This window comes from Perissodus microlepis, chromosome 22 (genome assembly GCF_051167445.1).
Source record: "Perissodus microlepis isolate ML-2025 ecotype Zambia chromosome 22, ASM5116744v1, whole genome shotgun sequence".
NCBI lineage: Eukaryota > Metazoa > Chordata > Actinopteri > Cichliformes > Cichlidae > Perissodus > Perissodus microlepis.
Genome location: NC_140481.1, coordinates 1924619 through 1945632, shown reverse-complemented (window position 1 = coordinate 1945632; position 21014 = coordinate 1924619). Strand labels below are relative to the sequence as shown.

At 44.0% G+C, this 21014-nt stretch overlaps 1 protein-coding gene across 2 annotated transcripts in view; it reads left to right on the top strand.

The window, feature by feature from the left end:
* The window catches only part of gatad2b (GATA zinc finger domain containing 2B), a 41882-nt gene that overhangs the window by 11890 nt on the left and 8978 nt on the right, over nt 1-21014 (top strand). The window contains exons 2-9 of one of the 2 annotated variants that reach the window (XM_084918683.1): nt 13992-14369; nt 15405-15534; nt 16630-16761; nt 17674-17802; nt 18721-18891; nt 19045-19396; nt 20016-20218; nt 20846-20950. In XM_084918683.1, coding sequence (XP_084774809.1) covers nt 13993-14369; nt 15405-15534; nt 16630-16761; nt 17674-17802; nt 18721-18891; nt 19045-19396; nt 20016-20218; nt 20846-20950 — 1599 coding nt within the window. In that variant the 5' untranslated portion in view covers nt 13992. Of the gene's footprint in view, nt 1-13991; nt 14373-15404; nt 15535-16629; nt 16762-17673; nt 17803-18720; nt 18892-19044; nt 19397-20015; nt 20219-20845; nt 20951-21014 lie in introns of both variants that reach the window. The other variant, XM_084918682.1, reaches the window with a different exon arrangement.

Sequence of the window (21014 nt, the reverse complement as noted above, 5' to 3'; positions counted from 1 at the left end):
GAAAACCATACATTTCACACCGGAGCCTCAACTCTCGCAGCCCGGTACCAAACGACTCACGGACCGTTACCGGTCCGAGGCCCGGGGGTTGGGGACCGCTGATTAAGAGGACCCGAGGGAAGCTCGGAAAGCTAAGCAGAAGTTATTTGGAGAGGAGAGCGACTGCTGTTGGTTGAAAAGAGAGGTAAAAAAACTTCAGTGGTGTGGAAACATTATGGGTTGGTGGAGTCAGACGTGGATCAAGTAGACACAGTGTGTAAACTTTGCTACGGTGTCGTAGCTGCACCACAGAGCAACACTGCAAAGTTCACTAAACACAGATGTTTACATTTTTCATTTATTTTTTATATTGCAAACATTTGCACTGTTATCAGTATTTGCACTATTTTATATTATTTTTTGACAATCTTTAAAGCCGTTATTCAACACATTGTTATTGTTAAATAAATATCGTCAAATAATCGAGATCTCAATTTCAGTGAAAATAATCGTGATGATCATTTTTGCCATAATCGAGCAGCCCTACTGCACAGTCCTATGGGGTGGTTAGAGTACTAGGTTTTCAAACCTGATGTCTGATACCTGATATGCTTACGAAAATGCTCAAAACTTTCAGTAGCATGGGATGCAAAAAAACCCCAGTACATAAGAATCTCTTAGGTGGTGCCAAAAAACGACGACACACTGTTAGGTTGTCTGAGGTGGGCTGTCTTGTTGATGAGGTACAGTTGCTTAAATACGGTTTCTGTCTAGTTGCAAGTGAACCTTTTGCAGCCTCATTGTAGGACTTTTTAAAAGAGTTTAAAGTTTTCAGAGCGTGTGCAGAGCCATCTTGTGCGAGTGCAGACATCACCAGGTTGGTTGGCTGGCTGCTACTAATAGACTTAACTTACTAACATCCATCAGCATGTCCGCAGGGCAACAAACCCTCTGTGTTACGCTCTCCTTCACTTTCATTTGGACTTTGCTTTTCCTCACTTTTAGTATGAACTAATCCACTCAGTGAGATAATTTGGGTAAACATAAAAATTTCCACAGCAGCTGCAAACAGAATTTCTAAACCAAAATAAGGTGATAAGGTTACCTGCTATCTCTTGATATCTCTTACTCAGAGACTCCTGTTGTTTTTGTTGGTCCTAGGCGCACACTTCCTCTGCCGAAATAGTTTGATGAAAGTGCTCAACATGATTCGAAGGTAGATTATTCTAAACTCAGATACTGAATGCCACAAATTCATTTTTCAGCATTAAACGGGGCAGACGTGTCTGTGTGCCAGTGCAGCCATGGACCTGATGTTCCCGTAACCGTTGTTGGCTTTATACACTTTTTCAGCAAAGCCTGATTTTTCTAGTCAAGCTGTCTTGTAATTTATTTAGTATTCTGTGATAATTACCCAGGCGTCTTGGAGGACATCCCAAAGCTCTCCTTTGGAAGTTTGCTCTTTTGTTCCTCCTAGCTGCCTTTTGAAGGTCACTCCATGACTGATAGGGAGACAATGTAACACTATGTCTTCTTTTACTGCATGACGGCCTCCACTGATTTTTACAAATGGCTTTAGACGCCTTTTCTGTTGACCTCTTCTGTAATATTTGAACCAAAAATTAAAAATGTGGATTTGTCGCTTTATAAAACCTGCTACCACTGATTTCTGGCCGAGTTTCTGTGTAATCTGGCGTACCTCTGTCCTATTTGCTTTGCTTAAGAATGACTTCTTGAAAGCCACCCTTCACTGAAATGAAACTATTTTGGATTAAGTTTGGTGAACAGATGGATAAACTGAAGGGTCAGATACGTGTCTTGGGTCCTGTGTCAAGTCTTTTCTTCCCTGTTTCTTGAGGACACGACTTTCAGATACTGTTCATCTGTAGATAGGCCTGCCACTTCTTCTGACCTCCATGGCAGATGGCCGCCCCTCCCTGGAGGTTCTGCTGGAGGTTTCTTTCTGTTTAGAGGGAGTTTTTCCTTCCCGCTGTCACCAAAGTGCTTGCTAATAGTGGGTCACTGAAATTATCCACTAATATGACATGTTATTTTATGCCTCTTAAAATTCCGCTGTCTTTGGGTTGGCTCAAATGTTTTGCCAGGCACCATATATACTGTATTGCCAAAAGTATTCACTCATCTACCTTCACATGCACATCAACTTGAGTGACGTCCTATTCTTAATCCATAGGGTCTGATATTGTGTCGGCCCACCCTTTGCAGCTATAACAGCTTCGACTCTTCTGTGAAAGTTTTCCACGAGGTTTAGGAGTGTGCTAGTCATTCTTCCAGAACTGAGGTCAAACGGTGATGTTGGATTAGAAGGCCTGCTCTAATTCATCCCCAAGCTGTGCTGTTGGGTTGAGGTCAGGTCATTGTGCAAAAAAAGTTCTTCCACACCAGACTTGCTCATCATGTCTTTATGGACCTTGCTTTGTACACTGGTGCACAGCCATGCTGGAACAGGAAGCGGCCATCCCTAAACTGTTCGCACAAAGTTGGTTGCATAAAATTGTCCAAACATTAAGAGTTTCTTTAAGTGGCGCTAAGGGGAGCAAAACTCCTGAAAAACAACCCCACAACATGATCCCTACTCCAGCAAACTTTACACCTGGCTCAATGGAGGCAGACGAGTACCGTCCTCCTGACAACCACCAGAACCAGAGTCCAGTGCTGGCGTGCTTTACACCACTGCATCTGATTTTTATGGGTGAGGTGAATACTCTCAGCAATATAGTGCACATAGTTAAAGTCCATGACTTCATGTATATATGCTGACAATGAGCAGATTTTGAGCAAACAGGAATTTTCATCTTTCTTTTTCTTTGTGAAAACAACTAAAGGCAACTATAGGCTGATAAGATATCGGTACATTTGAGATGCAGAAACCTTTTAGAGAGGAAAGCAGTGAAAGCATGCAGATTGCATCATGGAAAGCAAGACTGCAGTAATTGCAATTCAAAAATCCTTGTTGCATTAAAATGTTTTTCAGCGTGTCAAACATAAGTTTCCTGGGCTGAGAAGTAATTTCATATAACATCTTTATTTGTGACGTGGATGAATCTGAAAACGTTGACATCAGTGGTTACTAACTGTCACGCTTACAGTCTTCTTGGATATAATCAGTCTTCAGAATTAAAGATGCACCAAATACATTTTTTTAAGTCTGACCTGCTGATTCTGATTCTAGTGTTTCTACTGAGACTATAATGGAAATCTGTAGATGTGCAGAAAGTTTCTAAAGCGTATGAGTTTGGAGATGTGCACGCACATGTTGCTGGTGGTGCTTTTCATTTAAATCTGGAATGATACATCTGCTGCAGATGTAATCAGTCACCAGCATCTAGCAATGGTTATGTCTGAAGCGCACAAGTGTTACATGAAAGTGAAATGTGTGGAGGTTAGCATGTTGTGCAGATCTGCTGACTGTTCAGTGTGGGTGCGTTTGTGTTGATGCTCTGCTGGCTGCCACATTCAGCCTCATTTCAAGATGTCTGTACTTTGACTAAACGTCTCCTGTTCCTACAGTTTTCTTTCTGTTTCTTTGTTTTTTGTCCTCTGTTGGCTTGTGGAAGAGTGTATGCCCCACCCTTTGGTCTAAAGCAGTCAGTCTTTTCTTATCAAAGGGCCTCTCAAAGAGGAGCTTTTCTTCATTCAGCTCTCAAAATGCAGTGGCTGCCCTAACACTCCAACAACGCCCACACCCACCCGCCTGCTCCTCCTGCTCGCCTCCCACCGCGTTGTTTTTATTTTTCTTTTTGGATGCACGCTCGCGTGTCATTCTGTCTGTAAATACAATAAGTCAAAAACTTGTGATTGAATTCAGATAAAACGTCGTATGGGTGCAGAGCGGGTCATGGTAACCATCCAAGAGCATTTGCTATATCGAGGTCATCGAGGTCTTCAAAGCCAACGTAAAGAGTTATTGGTTGAAATGTACAAAAAGACGTATATTTAGGAACTCTGATCCTTACAAGTGTGGTGTGTACTATCAACATACAGAGTACCTGATAAAGGTTTTAAATACGCTATATTTAACTACCTTCGCTGTCAGTAGATTAAGGTCAAAGGGATAATGTTATGTAGAGCTATTTAAAACTGTGTTTGTTTGTTTGTTGTTAAATTGCCATTACTTGTCCTGACAACACATCAGTCTATACAGAATAGCATGTAGGGATTTTAAATAACAAGTTCGCACTTCTGACCTCTCCTCCAAGGTCAAATAAGGTCAAACTTTCAGAAAAATGTTTTTATCTTTAAAACTATGATTAAAATTAGACTGCCTTTGTTTGTTTTGGCAACATTTAAGAAATAATAATGGTTAAAGGGGGATTCAAATAATTGTCTGGATCCAAATATCATGTCACCTTTGGCCTCTGAGCTCACTATTACATATATATAATCATCATATCTGTCTTTCTTTGACTGCAAAGTTTGTGATATCCCATGCAAGATGGCGGCACGTAGGCAGCCAGCAGCCAGGAGCTCACGGTTTCACAGAGCATGTTTCTGTGTGAATGATTGAGGGTAAACTTAGCTAAACTTTAGTGTCTCCGTGTGATTAGACTGGTGCATGAACGGTAGGATCACACTCACACACTGGAAGCACTGACTGTGCTGTGCAGAGAGCTCACAGTAGTGATCATCGCTGCAGTGTGCGTACCACCTGATGCTAATGTTAGCTTGGCGTTCTCCCAGCTGTGCACCGTAATAAACAAACCGTGCAGGTCTGTCCTGAGGGAATTTGTATTGTCGCTGGGGACGTCATCCAGGCTGGTGTTAAGTCTGTACAGGAGTATATGTTGCCTCATCAGCGGAGGAGACGAGACTGTACAGCAAGGAGGTTAAAAAACTGGCAGCATGGTGGTGTGAACACAACCTGAACACAAGTCCAACAAAGACATCCTTAGGAAGAAACTGTTGGTGGCTTTTTACCACAGCACCATCGAGGGTGTCCTCACCTACTGCATCATGGCTTGGTGGCAGACGGGAAAATGCTGCAGATCATCGGCTGTGCCCGACCATCTCTGAAGGACTTGACTAGCAAACAGTGTCTCAGAAAACTGCTGCCCACTTGTCTCACCTTGGACAGCACCTGTTCAGCCTCATGCCCCCTGACAGGAAGTACAGGTGTTTAATAAGTAGGACAGCCAGGCAGAGAAATGGCTGACTGCTAAGCCCAGTGAATCGACCTACTGAGCTTCACTCACCCCCCCACCTGCAGTCACAGCGCTGCCAACTGTAATGTTACATGATGGTACAGAACACTAGAATAACATGGTACAATGTTCAGCATGACTCACACTCTGTGGCTGCTGCTACCTACCAACAAGTGCATTATCCTTTTTAGTAGAGCGGTGTTTTTCGTCTATTTATACTTTTCTATTAGCTATTTTTGTTGTATTTGCTCATTTTTCTGTGAAATGAATCACGAGTGAACACATGTAAGGATGAATGTACAGCTGGTCTGCTCACTGTACGAGGCCCAAGTACAGCGACATCTAAGCTGATCTTTGTTTTTAAGATCAAGTTGTTCATGTCCAGGTATTTGCAGAACAGCACTTATTATCCAGATCTGCTCCTTGCTGTTCACAGACAAAATGCAAAGCTGCTCCCTTAAAAGTAAAAACGGCCCAGAGAGAGAACTTTGGTCACTGGGTTGTTTGTTGTTTTGGGTTTTTTGCCACCTTGCTGTGATATCGTTGCCACTAACTGCTACATAATAAAAGATCATTTTGAACCCTGAGCTAACAGCCCAGCTCTCACTGACTCACTGTGGTCGAAGTCATTTCTCTTTCAGAGATTTTGACTTTTCAAAATAAATTTGGATTAATGGGCCTTTTTTTTAGATGCTAGTGTGTAAAATTGTATGTATATTTTCAAAAAGCACAGATAATGAGGGGTATTGTGTTGTAGGCTACTTCCATTGTAAACATGAATCATGAGGGTTAAGTACACAGTGAAGTCGAGCTGATGCCATCAAATATGGTGCTGTCTCACTGAGCTGTGTGCTCATGTGCTCAGAGGTCTAGACTGCTGAGTTTACTAAGTCAGAACTAGCAAGTAATTACAGACTCGGCCTCAGAGGTTAGCGATACATGAACCCATCAAAGGATGACAGAAACAGTGCAGTAATGACATGCTTTTAAAGATGTATTAAATCAATTATTTCAGTTTTAATTCATTAATGGCACATTAGTTAAAGTAAAAATCAATATAATCCAATATAAAAATGAGAAAAAGTACACAATAGCACAGCAGAGTGGATGACAACATTTGGGTTAGCAAGACAGCAACCCTCTGGATATTAAATCTGGTATAATTAATCTTTAATAATATGTTTGTCTGTCATTTTAAATATTTTCACAATATGTTTAGAATATGATATCTAACAAATTTGTTATTAAATTCAGTGTTGCTCTGGTAAATCTCCCAGTACATGGATCTTCCTTCATAGGGTTCTATAATATTGATTGTGCGGCTGGGATGATGTGTTGACATGATAAATGGACTTGTATGTAGTGGTCACTCTGTTCACAATACCACCAACAAACTGCTGTAACTAGGGCTGTTTGATATAACGATATAAGAACGTCTGTTGTTTCATATTACGCTATCGTTTGTTTCATGGTGTCGCAAAATAAACAGTTTACGGCTGTTTTTCATGGTTCTGATGGTCACTGTAGCAGCTATATTCATTTCTTAAAGTTCTCTCTCTTATATTTAAAATAACCACACTACGGACGGACAAGGGCCTGTTTTTACGAGTTGATGTTAGTAACAACGACGGTAAACCCAGCGTGTGGCTCCGCCGTCTGCTTGTTTGTTTTCCACATAAACCTTTCACAATAAAGCTGAAGATCCTGTTGAAATTTTTCAAAATAAGCTAAAATGATGACAAACAGAAGGACCAGTCCAAACAAATCGAGGACCTTGTTCCTAAACGCGGTTTGGTTATGAAAAGTCTGACACGGACCAGATAAAACTGTACTATGCAAATTATGGTGCAAACCCGTCCCCACCTCAGACTCAAACACAACAAACCTCTACAACCACCGACGCAAGAATCACGCCAAAGAGTGTGAAGAGAGTTTACGGATGAGAAGAAAAGAAGAGCCGCCAGGTGCTCCAAATACACCTTAGACTCAAACGTTAGAACAGGCTTTTCCCCGCAGCACGCCGTCTAATACATACTCACAAAGAAAATGGCGGCCATTACAACTCCTATCTAAAACACTCTCCATAACACTCGCCTCCAGGTACACAACACCCAGCTGAAAACACTTCATACAAGTCGAGCTGCCCGAGATTCACAGAATTTACAGAAAAGTAACATTTTTGTGATTGTATATGGTTGTCGGGACGATAAATGTCTTATATCAGGATATGAGATTTTGGTCATATCACACAGCCCCAGCTTTAACGTTTCATTATAGAGTGAAATGAAATGGGAACAAATTCTGTTTTTGTGACAGGCTGTGAGTAACATGGTGTCTGAGGATGTCATTTAAGACGGAATCTTTGCAAAGTTTCTCCCTGAATGATTCATAGGTTAGTGTTCAGTGGTTGGACAAACAAAACATTTCTCCGAAAACTGGTGAAAAAGCACCGGGGGTGTACGGGGGCACAGTAGATGCTTAGCGATGAAACAGGGGAATCCACCTGTAAGCTGTATCTTGTGGAGGAGATGGTGTTTGAGTCAAGTGCCACAAGCTGAAGTCTGCCCTGTCCCCTCTGTCAGGTTTGTCCGGAGCTGGCAGAGGGTTTGTCCTCAAGTGACATGATATTCTGTGCTCAGAGAGCGTATGAGTGGTGCTACATGCTCTAAGAACCTTTTTTACATGTAGCCTCATGGACAGTGTTAAATCTGTTAAGGTTTTTTGTACAGGGCTCCATGGTCTAAATGTCCTATTTAACCTCCTAGGACCTGGGTCCACATATGTGGACATCACATTTTGGGTTATTCAGACCAAAATACTAAATTTTGCTCTACAAGGGCCTGATATCCACTTACGAGGACATTATGCTGCCACTGTTCTATCGAACATCCTCATATGTGGCTCTCAGAAACAAAAAGAAATCTGGTAATTCTTTCTTTTACATTCATTGGGTCCCAATATGCACAAATATGAAAGAGAAAAGAAAAATGAATGAAGGGTTCGGGTCTTAGGACCTTTTATTTCAGTTATGAAAGGATCACTGCAGGTAATTACTGATTTAATTACAGTGTAGTCATTTACTGTTTTGTGAGTAACGTGTATATTTGTGCAAATAACACACAAAAAGGTCATAGATGCAGTTGTAATTTTTGAACGTGTGTTCCTGTTAGCAAAATGTATGAAATGTATTACCTATATTTAAGATGCTTTAACTTGTAAGTATTTGACATTTCATACTTGTTGACGTGATCGGGGAGTGGGCAGGATCTGCAGGTGATCTTGTGTTGGTACCTGGTTACTGGATGAGTGATTGCAGTAGTTTGACTTTCCCTGTACGGCGTCACGCGCTGGTATCAGATGGATCCTCAGTACTCATTCATTCTGCTCTGCTCTTTGTTTCCTACTGCACACTCCCCCCTGCTTAGTGTCTTGGTCGCTGTTGCCGCCGCCCCCCCCCCCCCCCCAAAAAAAAAAAGAAACACCCCCGTAATACCACCCGCACACAAACAGAACATGGGGGTTGGGGTTTGCATGTTGTTGCATACCCCCACCCCTCAGGCAACAGCAGAACAGGAATTGATTAGTGGTATGTCTTAAAAATAGATGACTGGTTGTCATAGCAACCCCCACAATGAGCTGTTGTCTCATTTAATAAAGAGCAGTCTGTGCATAAGGTGCGTGAGTCGCCTTATGTGCTGTGCATCCACAGACAGCAGGTGAAGGTGTGTGTGATTGTTGTTGTATTTTACTTGTGATCGATTATTCAGGAACAAAGCATCAGCATTCTCCTCGCAAGTCCTGTTGAGTCTGAATCTTTATCCCACAACCATCAAGTCCTTAGCTGCTCCCCACTACCAATTGCAACTCTGTTGCTATGGGCGGTGTTCTGATCGGCCTCATTAGTATCAAAAACTAGCCACATGCAAATTTTGGTCATATTCCCAGCAACCCTGTCATCAGCATCTTCTACAGCCAACCAGCCACTGTGTGTGCGTGTGCGTGTGCGTGTGTGTGTGTGTGTGTGTGTGTGTGTGTGTGTGTGTGTGTGTGTGTGTGTGTGCATTGCTGCTTTAGTGTGTCTGCTGGACCAATGAGCTAGGCTCCTTCCTCCTGAAATCACAAGGAAGGTTTTATTGTTTTCTGCACATCTCTGTCTTTTCTAGCACACGAGCTAAAGAAGCCAGATGGTAGCTGACTCTGGTACTTTCCTGAAGGATGGTTGATATGATTAGCAACAAGGCGTTTCCACCATACAGCAGGAATGACGTTACTGTGGATAGGACACAAGCCACTCGGGACATTTTGTTTTATTAAGGTCCAACAACATCAGTGGAAGAGAGGTGCTTGTGCTCCAGGTAGTTAGCATTGTCATGTTGTCAGTCAGCGTTCTATTTATGCACCAGTTTGTCAATGAGACGCAGTGACAAGAAGGAATAATATCTCACTTTTTAATGTTTTAGGAGAGAAACTTTAACAAGTTTTAATATTCTTGACTTTTGCTCAGTGTGTTTTGTCAAAATTGTCCTTATTCTGGTTGAGAATGATTAAGCTAAGCTCCTGTGGGACCAAAAACAAACAGACCAACTGGTGATGGCTAACCAAGCTGACAGACTAGTGGTGGGAAAGTATAGGAAGAAGGCTGCAGTGATACCAAGCTGTGTTTGCTATACCAAGTTACAGCACCACGAGGGAGGAACACGAGAAGCTAAGAGAGGAGATGGGTGTTGCCTTCACCTTCGATGCTTCTCTATGTGCCACCTGCGCTAGTCCAACCGTGACAGTTTATTTGCTGCTTAATATTACATGGTCAGCTATTAGTGCTATGATAACAACATGGAGGCAATTGGAAACAATTCAGCCACAAAGTAGCAGACTGTGAAATCACACGTAGTCACAGTAGTCAAGGTTATTGATAGTCTTGTCTTTTAGTCAATAGGTGGAGCTGTAACCAGTCTGGGTTTCATTGTGTGCGTTTGGATGGCAGCTGTCTGAAACACCTGTTTATTCTTCTGCTGATTTGTTGATAAAATGCATGAATAACAAACGAGCAGCAGAATATCGTGAGGGGAGTGGTTCCACTTTTTCTGCAGCTGAATTCAGTGCATATATCATCCCATCTGAGAAACAGATCAGAATAACAAAGGTCAAAATAAGAACAGGATGGTAGCTCCATCGTTAGCATTGAGTAACAGAAAGTGGAATAAGCCATAGCAGCAGAAGCACAATACACACAGCCAAAGTACATCATCACAAATGTTTACCTGACTTGTAAAGTCCAGAAAACTGGAGAAGTCCGAGTACATTCTGTGATTTTGTTGTACTAACATTATCATGTTTGTGTCATCAGCACATGTGCTGTGCATACTTAATGGTGTCCTATAAGCTTCAGTGTCTGCAGATATGCTGTGGTCCGCTTGGCTCTAAGCAGCATAGATTTTGGGAGTGCGAGGCTCCGAGCAGACGTTTACATGCCTGAGAGTGACCACGTGAACCTGCCTGCAGACGGCATAAACTGCAGTGCACCTACTACGTATGAATACAGGCAGACTTTAACAGGCATGGCTGCTCGTCTGCAGCCAAATCAGAGGTTGGATTTGGACTTGGGGTGCTAACAGTTTAGTATAACAACTTCCATATTTACAGTTGGATGAAAAGTACAAAATGGGCAAAAAACAAATCAAATCAGTAAGTGAAGCAGATTGGATGTCGGGCCTGACGTATCAGACTCGCATCCACCGCCGAGTAAAACCATCAGTTTGAACATTAAACCCTTTCCCACAGAAAAAGGACAGAGTGGACAAAAGACAGGAGGCGGTCAGGCAAATGGATTTTCACGATGAACATCAAGCAGCAGATTCAACTGTGCACTCGCTTTATTACGATTACACCCAGTTTGGCAAACACTGTTAATCTGGTGCCACATCGACAGGACAAGACATCAAGGTTACCTCTGCCATGGATTTCCAACAGCACCGTCAGTGAGAGGAAGACTACGGATTTAATTGTGAGGAGAATGTTTTAGTAGCACCCTTCTGATTGACAGCTCTTTGAATAAACGTGTGTGTGTGTGTTTTGGGGGATGGGAGGTGGAATTACAAGTTGGCGTTATTTCAGGAGAGAGCTGCTGTCTCTGCCTCTTTTCTAGCCCTGTACACACACACACACACACACACACAGCAATAAAGAAAAACCCTCTCTGTGTCTCGGTGCTGCTACTCCGTTCCTGTCCCTCCAGCCCCAGAAACACTCACGTGCACACACACTGTTGGCTGGTATAACGTGAACAAATGAAGCACTCGGCTTTGGCGGCATCGAAGGGGCCCCTGAAATTAAGCTTGTTTATTTTTGCAGTGAAAGAGGAGGGAGGAAAAGATGAGCGTTTGAGGAGTTGGGGGAGGGTAGAGGAGAAGGGAGGAGTGTTTCTTTGTGGTACTGTACTGCTGGAGTAGGAGGGAGGATTACAAAACTCTGCCCTCTATCGGAATGCTGAGCTGCATGTGTTGTCTGTGTGGACGCCTGGAAGCATTCCTTGGAGCGCCACAGTTTTTCAGTGTGACAGATGTTTAATGTTTTATCCTGCTGGGGGTTTAGGAGAGGTGTGATTGTAGGGCTGAGTCTGTGTTTCTCATCTGTTCTTTTCTTCTCCATTATCGGCCTGGCAGTATGTTGGAAGGGTGTGGTGGATGAAAAGCGAAGGGGGAAAGTGTGCGTTTGTTTATTTATTTCTTTATCTGGGGGGCACTGCTGACTGTAACAGTCATTATATTATGTAAAGCCTGGCAGCAGCGACAGTAACCAGGGGGAGGGGAAGTCTAAGTGAGAGAGTGTTGGGTGCCAGTTACTGACGTGCAGAGCAAGGCAAACTGTGATTGGCTTCTCAGCGCAGATCTCTGGCTCATTAAACGTGGTGAGGTGGCTGGATCGGCGGAGGGGTTACACGAGCCGCTCGTGTTTGCACTCCCAGCAAATGGAGGCGACGACTCCACCGCTGCGTCACAAATTAATTAGAGGAAGAAGTGGCAGGGAGAGCCATACTGTGGGACCATTAAGACTCCTCCCTGTGCTAAAGAGGCAGCTGTAGATGTGAGGTTAATAACTGACACGAGTGGAGGACAGGATGAACAGATTAGAGCGGTGAAAAGGGGCACGCCAGAGTGACGCCAGCAGGTAGAATCTACCAATAGGAAGTGACAAAGTGAGGAATAAAATGTGTTTGTCAAGCAGTGCTCAAGAGTGTGTGTGTGCGTGTGTGTGTGTGCACGTGTGTGTGTGTGCACGTGTGTGTGTGTGCACGTGTGTGTGTGCGCGCGTGTGTGTGTGTGTGCACGTGTGTGTGTGTGCACATGTGTGTGTGCGTGCGTGTGTGTGGTAATCGGAGCAGTAACCTCCAGACTGGGCGAATGGCATCCAGGGGAGCAAAGGTCAGCTCCCAGGCCCAGAGCTGGAAGGATTGTAGTTTTCATTCGTTTTGTATTCATGTAGACCAGATGACTCACGACTTCATACATGAGACTTGCTCCAGAGTTCTCCACCACACTGGACGTTGTACACCCACTGGCTGCTGGGGAAAATGTGTATTTCCTTACTGGTTGGCAGTGGTTCTTGGAGGTTGCTGGTTTTCACTTGGAGTCTAAGATCTCCGTCTGATTTTCTACGTACGTTTCTCTACAGTCACTATAGAGCTACTGTAAAAAGTGCAGCACAAACCAGACACGGAGACCGATCACCTTCAAAGTCAAAGTCGTGCCTCAGCGCTGTCTGGCCTCCACTTTCCTTTGCCGACATGCAGAAGTCATTCATGCTGTACAAAAGGCCAGCCAGTTCGCAGAACTCACGAACGGAGACACATCTGCTGAGTAAGATATCAGCATACTGCTGCCGTTTAGCCAGTGAGCGGTGAGGCAACCCATTCTCTTCACCAATCAGAAGATACAATTCTACCTCATCATTACGCACACGTCGACGCAGAGAGTTCGGTCGGAGCTGCAGGTGGGAAGAGTCAGCAGAGTTTTCCTCACCGTGTGGATTTTCGTTCCTTCTAATGCTGTTAGCGGTGTGCGTCCATGAGACTGTAACTTTCTGTGTTTTATCTTGTTTGTTCTTTGCTGCGGCCATTATCCTCCCTTGTTTAAAATCCTTGGCGCACACTTTGTTTACAGAATGTTACTGCCGTTTACTGCGAAGCAGCCTCTGCCGTGCGGTCATTAAGGGACATGCTTTAAACTATTTTATAGTAACCCAGAGGAGACGATCAATGAAATATATTGTGTTTAATCCGACTCGTCCATCTGAATGAGTTGGCTGTCAGGTTCGCCCCCTGCTCTTCCTCATTACACACTGTTTTGTGTGTTTTGTCATGCTATGATCTGGTGGGGTTGTATCTTTGTTGCTCTTTGCTTTTTCTTATCGATTGATTTATTAATTTCTTTATTTTTTCCAGTCTACACAAAAATAGTATTCATCATCGAGCGCCATGCAAAGCTGTGTTCTCTGTATTTACATCTGCATTACATTATCTGGATTAGGAAAAGTGTAGAAATATACAAATGTAATCATGTTAATACCAGATTAAAAACAGATTCGAGCTCGGATCCCTGGGATAACTTGGAGTTGTTCTACGTGGTTTCAGAGGAACGTGGGATTAACTTTGCTGACAAAGGGAAGAGAGAACATCTGGAATAAGGGTTGGGAAGGATTGGAGGTTCCAGAGTCGTTCAGCTATTGCACCCAATGTGGTGGATAACTGTACTCGTGCTTTAAGTTACATAGAGGAGTGTGTTTGTTATCTGACCTGAACCTATTTGGGTTTAAGGTGGCTCTGCTAACCTGTCTGACCTCTCTTGTTTTTAGGATGGAGCAGATGTCTGAGGAGGCGCTGAGGCTGAACCTACTTAAGCGAGGCCTTGAGTCAACCAGTGAGCGAGAAGAGGCGTTGGCCAAGCGCCTCAAAATGGAAGGTCACGAGGCCATGGAGCGCCTGAAGATGCTGGCACTTCTTAAACGCAAGGACTTAGCTGACCTAGCAGCCCTAGATGTTGCAGGGAGCTTGGGAGATGGAAAAGGCCCTGGAGCCAGCAGCCTCCATCATCAGAGCCTAATGGGTGCTGCTTATGAGGAGAAGCTAAATGGGAGTCTGAGGCTGGGAAGCCACAGTAGCCCCGTTGGACCAAGTAAGAATGGAAAGGAAAACATCCTGGATGAGCCAGTCGACATGAGCGCTGGGAGGAGGTGGTGAGAATAAACATTTTAAACAGAAGGATTCTGTGTAAAGAGCAGGAATGTGCTTTATAGCATGTTCGTTTACCTGAATCCAGGCATCGTTAATTTGATTATTTGAAGGAAAATACCAGTTCCCCTTAGCAGCTAGTTTTACTCTGCAAAAGTAGCTAGTGGGTGAAACCTTGGCTGTCAATGAAAATCTTCACTTTTGTCCTCGTTGGCACATTTTTGGCCACCAAACTGCAAGAACTGTCCACGGCACACTGTCTGTGTGGCTTTTACATGACTACAGAGGGACCAACTTATTCCACAGGTTCAGTAAGAAATCTGTGGAATAGTCCACATTTGGTGCCAGCTCGCCCCTACAGAGCGGGGCTTATATGTACATTGTGTGCAAGGTGATAGCAAAGGTTTAAACCACACGAAAAGTAACGAAAACTCTCAAGGGCCCAAATTACTAAACGGCACAAAGTAACACAGGTGTACCAAAGGTGTGGTTAGTTCTATGGGTGTTTTACAGTAATGAAAAATGCACATGCAGCAGGGGCAGCTGTAAAAATCAGTCAGTGCTTCAGTAAATCGGCCCTCAAACTGTGGGGCTGGTGAAATATATAACATGGAACAATGACAGAAGGGCACCACTAGCCTACATGTAGTCTAGTGTTGCTATACAGTATATTCAGTCTTCTTCGATAAATGAAATGTGTGACAATGGTGAGAATGTAATGTACATTACTGTTTCTGTCCCCCAAACCTTTGTGTCTGGAGCTGGTGAAAGATTTGCTTTTAAGTTTAAGAATCAGCACATGGACGTTAGAAATGGGGCCCAGTTTCTTTGTTATTCTGCTTTTAACCAACGAGCATGACTAAAGATTCACAACCTGTAAACTGACTTCCATTGAACCTACCGGGAAAACCAGCAGAACAGATGTCAAGCGACCCCACGCAGTTTAGTAAAGCTGTCAGATCCTGTGATGATAAAGTACGACTTTAAATGCTGCAGAAACTGACTGCACTTTGTGTTTGATCTTTTTTTCTTACTAGCGATGCTGATCATGACAGACGAACTCCGTCACCGGATGTCATCATCCTGTCAGACAACGAGGCTTCCAGTCCCAGAACGACACCTCGGCCCGAGGAGCGTGTGCACAAGGCTAACCTGGACATGTTCAAGGTAAAAGCCATTCACAGCACTCCTGCAAAGGGTGAAGCAATAGACTGAATGTGCTGTACAAGCCCTTTAACGCTGGTGCATAAATCAAGTGTAGAGGTCGGTCGCTCAGATATTTCAGGATGCTACACTTAATGAGACCTGGCTTCACACCCTAAAAACCCTGCAGCTAGCTTAAGTCCTGCGGTCGGGGCGAGCGATGGTAGCAAAGCCACTGTTAGCTGTTAGCTTTTCTTTTTCACAGGAGCTATTAACACTGTTGTGTTTTTGTTTTCTTACTCCTGCACAGTTGGTGTGGAGCACCAATCATTTGTACGTGTACAATGACAATAAAAGGCAATTCTGTTCTCTTAAGGAGGGGACTTGTGTGGGAGTAGAGCTTGGGTAGCTTCTCTGTACGGTGTTGTCACAAGGTTTTCAAGAAAGGAACAGTGGAGGAGTTGTGACCTTTTGAGTCACAGCACTTTCCAAAAGACATCTACTGTAATGAAATGAGTCTAATTTCATCCTGTATGTCAGAAGATCCAGAGTGTGATCAAAGTGGTGGATGGACTGTAATGTTTCCAGAGTCTGATTATAGATGCAAAGCAGAGGACGTCATTGTCAGCAGCTGTTTTAGCCGAGCAGAGTAATCAGGGAGAAGCTCTGAGTAAACGCAGGTGGACAATAAACAACAACAAACTTAAGTAATAGTCAGTGTCACATGTGTGAAACCTGCATGTTTCCACAGGCTGTCATGGAAACATGAATACAGATGTGTCTAAATACCAGTAATGACATTACTACAGATGCATGAAGTCAGCAAAACTCCTGTGAATGAATTGGTCAAAATCACTTTTTCTTGACGTAAACAGGTTTTAAATTGCTGCTTTTGACTTTGCACAAAAGAATATTTCAGCCAAACGTGTCCTGTTTACTTTCTGCAGTCACATCCTGTGTCGATGCAGAAACATGACGCGCTGTTCAAACTGCAGCTTCTGTGTAGGTTTAGTCTGGTTTATACAGACTGGCTGTTGAGTTCAACGAGCTCAAAGTTGCCTCTGGTCTTATGTCCGGATATAGTGTGCCTTTCTAATTTTGTGTGCTCGTTTGTACCAGGGGAAAACAGGAGAGGAGAGGCAGCAGATGATCAAAGCTCTAAGAGAAGAGCTTCGTCTGGAGGAGGCTCGTCTCGTGCTGCTGAAGAAGCTCAGGCAGAGTCAAATGCAGAAGGAGAATGTGGTCCAGAAGGTCAGTGCTGCTGATGCCACACATTCTCACAGTCAAGGCCACTGTTGGAGCTCTGCAGCTCTTTGCATCTGTCCGTGGTGCCTTCGCCGTGGTTATGTGGGTTCAGTTCAAGTCACTTTTATTTGGTGCCAAATCAGTGTTTCCTCAAGGAGGCTTCAGTGTCTTATTTAATCACAGCAGCAGTTTGTCATGTTAATATTTCAATAATTTAACTAGACAAATATATTGCATAGACTGATCCTAACATAATAATAATAATAGTCTAATAGTTTATATCTGGAGAACATGACCTATATAGACAATGGATAGTGCAGGATATTGGGAATCAGTATTGAAACATGTATGTACCCCTTAGCTGCAGACGGTACTGTAATAATGTTCTAAATCAGGGTCCCAAAACCGTGGCTCGGGGGCCACTCGCAGCCCCCCGCTTGCTGCCCCGTATATGGACCTGTAGAAATAAAATGCAGTTTGACTGTTGAAGTGACAATTTTGTTTGTTGTTGAGTGAAATGTTAAAATAAGTTCTTCAAATGATTGAATATGAAGGCGACATGAGCAGAGACACAAACGTGACGGGGTGTGTTAGTTCACTGACAGACTCACAAACTAATGTGCACACTTATGGCTGCACCTTTGTTAAATACGAACAAAAATACGAAAAAAAAGATTTGTCTTGTTACACAAAATTAGAATTTTTTTTAAACAAAACTACATTTTAGGAGAGATTTGTGGGTGTTTTCTTGTTTGTTTGTTTTTGTTTGCCCTCGCATGAGACAACAGTGCCAGCAGTGTCTCATTTAGTTTGAGAGCCCTGCTCTAAATCATATGCAGTAAACATTTACATATAAAGAAAGCACCAGAAAATCAATCTGAGATGTTCCAGTCCTGGTTTATCGTTGCTCTCTTGCAGGTCCCAGTGGTCCAGAATGCTGCGTCATCTGTGCAGCCTCCTCCCATCCACAGCTCTCCTGTCCTGGGGAAGCTACCTGTGAGGCCAGGTCTACACAACCCTGAGCCCCAGAACCTCCGCACTGCACAGGTGTGTGTGTGTGTGTGTGTGTGTGTGTGTGTGTGTGTGTGTGTGTGTGTGTGTGTGTGTGAGGCGAAGGGTACATTTTCATTAGAGATCACACCAGTGAAGTTCCTGTTTTACAGGAACTGTATGATTGTCGGGGTTCTGTAGTGTTGTCTCGACCTTGCACCTTAAACCAGCCGTGCTGACTTTAAATGACGTCTTTGACTCACAAAGAAAGAAAAAGAACTACAGAAGTCACTCAGTGTAACCAACAGCAAAGCTGCATCAGTGTCTATGATGTAAACGAACCTTAGACGTTTTGGCTGTAAGAGAGGGTCATGTGACCATGTAGGACAGTAATGGAATCTGAAATGTCTCCTTTTTATCTGTAGTCACATTTTAAACTTACAGAGACGGCTCTGCACGCTGAACTCCCACCTTTTGTTCATGTCTTTAGCAAAATGTCAGTTTTCTTTGAGACTGAATCCACGTCTCTGCTGTGGGACAGCGTGGATATGCTATCAGTTTCTTTCAGCCTTATAGTGACTCCAGGTTAGCCTATCTGATTTACTGAGATGATTCATCGCCTTGTTGGTGGTTGCACCACTCACTGTAGAGGAATGTTCTTACCAAGTACGGTCTTGTTTTCATCTTTTAGCCAATGATACGTAGCAGTTTTTAAAAACTGTGCAAGCTTTCAGTTTTGAGACTCAAAAGGGAAAAAAACGAAATCTTCTGGATTTTTAGCTCCAGATAAAATTTTGAGCTACGGTGGATAAAAAAGCACTTAAACATAGAAGAACGTGCTTGTGTGAATGAGCCATGGTGTATATTTTCCATTTACAGTAAACCAGGTGAGCAAGTGTCATTTGCAGATATCAGGGATTTTCTCTGATCTCTGCTGAACAATGAAACCCTTTGTTGCCCTTCTCCTTTCTGCAGGGTCACACAGTCATCCGGTCAGCGGCTAATGCAAACTTGCCCCCCATATTGATGTCTCAGCGAGTGATAGCACCCAACCCTGCCCAGCTGCAGGGCCAGAGGGTCGCGTCCAAACCTGGGATGTCTCGTTCCAGTTCCAACAGCATGGCTAATGCTGTCAGCTACCAGCAGGTATAGAGTCAAAGCAACCTGGGGTAAAGCATTCTTTTGAGAAAGGTGTGAACTTGTATGGTGAATGGTAGGACTGCCTAGAGAGAGATCACTGATCAAATCCTTTACATATGTGGCTTTTCTCAGTAATAGAGGATGTATATCTCTCTGCAGGCCAGTCAGGTGGCAGCTTCCCAGCGCTCAGGCTCCAGTGCCATGTACATGAACCTGGCCCACATGCAAGCAGCAGCAGCTGGGGCCGGCGGTCTGGGCGGAGCTTCGGCCGTCAGCCCGTCCACCATGTCTGGTTCAGCCAGCGGAGCGGTGAGCTCCATGGCAGACCAGGCGAGCAGTCAGGCAGCAGCCAAGCTGGCCCTAAGGAAGCAGCTGGAGAAAACCTTATTGGAGATCCCTCCACCCAAACCCCCGGCCCCTCTCCTGCACTTCCTGCCCTCTGCTGCCAACAGTGAGTTCATCTACATGGTGGGCCTCGAGGAGGTGGTGCAGAGTGTGCTCGACAGTCAGGGTAAGTAAATACCTGATATTGGGGGAGGAAACATCTACAGCAAATCTTTGATTTATACCTAACCCGTCAAATTGAACTGATAGACAAACCATGAATACGGTATATTTAAATAAATAAGTAAGCGTTCGTGTGTTTGCACCCAACTCCTTTGGTTGTGTGAGCGTGACCCAGAGACCATTTTGATAATAATTATAAAAATTTGCCAAGACTTTGTTGCTGACTAAATCTCCCCAGCAGGTGGTGCTATTGTTTCTTCTGTCCATAGTTTGTGCATCGCAATAACCAATCAAGGCTTAGCAGAGCCAGAAGCAGGAAGTACTTCTCGTATGTGCGGTCAAGGTTGAGAAATCATTGTCCCTGAATCCAGCTCCATCCTTGTAGCGCTGCCTTTTTACTCTGTCAGCCTTTAAAGGTCTGAATACAGGAGGCTCCACCTGGCACCTGTCTGCTCAGCTGTGCTTGAATCACTAAGAGCAGAACAAAGCGCCTTCAGTTTGTTTCAGGAGTGTTGTGATGACTTTAAGGTTTAAATGGATTGTCCATAAATTCTGGGTGTGCGTCTGCTGGAGCACCGCCTGTCGCTGTAGCTCTGTCGTTGTTAACTGAGTCCTGTCTGTAGGTAAACTCAGAGGGACGCTGGCCCGTCTGGAGCCTTTCTTCTGCGCCCAGTGCAGAACTGACTTCACCCCCCACTGGAAGCAGGAGAAGAGTGGGAGAATCCTCTGCGAGCAGTGCATGACATCCAATCAGAAAAAGGCTTTGAAGGCAGAGCATACCAACAGGCTGAAGAATGCCTTTGTGAAGGCCTTACAACAGGAGCAGGTTAGCAGCTTATGTACCTGCATCATGCTGGCTGATTCTTACTCTCACTTAAGTTTGTTTATGTCACGAGATTGTGTGGCTATCACAATTTTACTGTCTAGCCGCACAAAGTGTTGTCGTCTGGTGTTGGTAGCAAAGTGATAAATAAATAATTGGCACATTTTAGTGTCATCTAAAATGTGCCAATAGGGACACAGTTGGGACTGCGTTTCATGTTTTTAAACATCCGAGTCACTAATGAGCACGTTGTTGCTCTGACTCAGCAGAGCCTCGTCTGGGTTCACCCTAAAAAGCTGGTGTCAGCTAGCTAGGTTAACCCAGGGTTTTCACTGCATGGTCACATCACAGGGATGGCATTGGCAGCATCTGGATAAATAAGTCTGCTGTGAGCAGAGCAGCTGATTTTAAAAAGGAAGTTAAAAGTGCTCCAGAGCTTTTCAGTACTGAAAACCCTGAATTAGTGCTGAAGTTACCCAGATAAGATGTAATCCTGCTTTGCAGTCTCTTTGTTACCACACCTAACCTCCCAAACATAGCTGGAGTATTTGATAGTGATTTTGGAGTCGTTGAATGTAAGTACATGGTGGCAGCAATGCACAAGATTCCTGAATGTGGTTCTCTTGTTAGGAGATTGAACAGAGGCTGCAGCAGCAGGCTGCTCTCTCTCCCAGCTCAGTCCCTACCAACGCCTCCAAGTCTGACACCATGATCCGACATCATGCCCTCCGCCAGGTATGTTCCAGCAGAGAGTCCACTATTAACTTGGAAGGAATAAGGAGATGTATGGTGCTCGTGT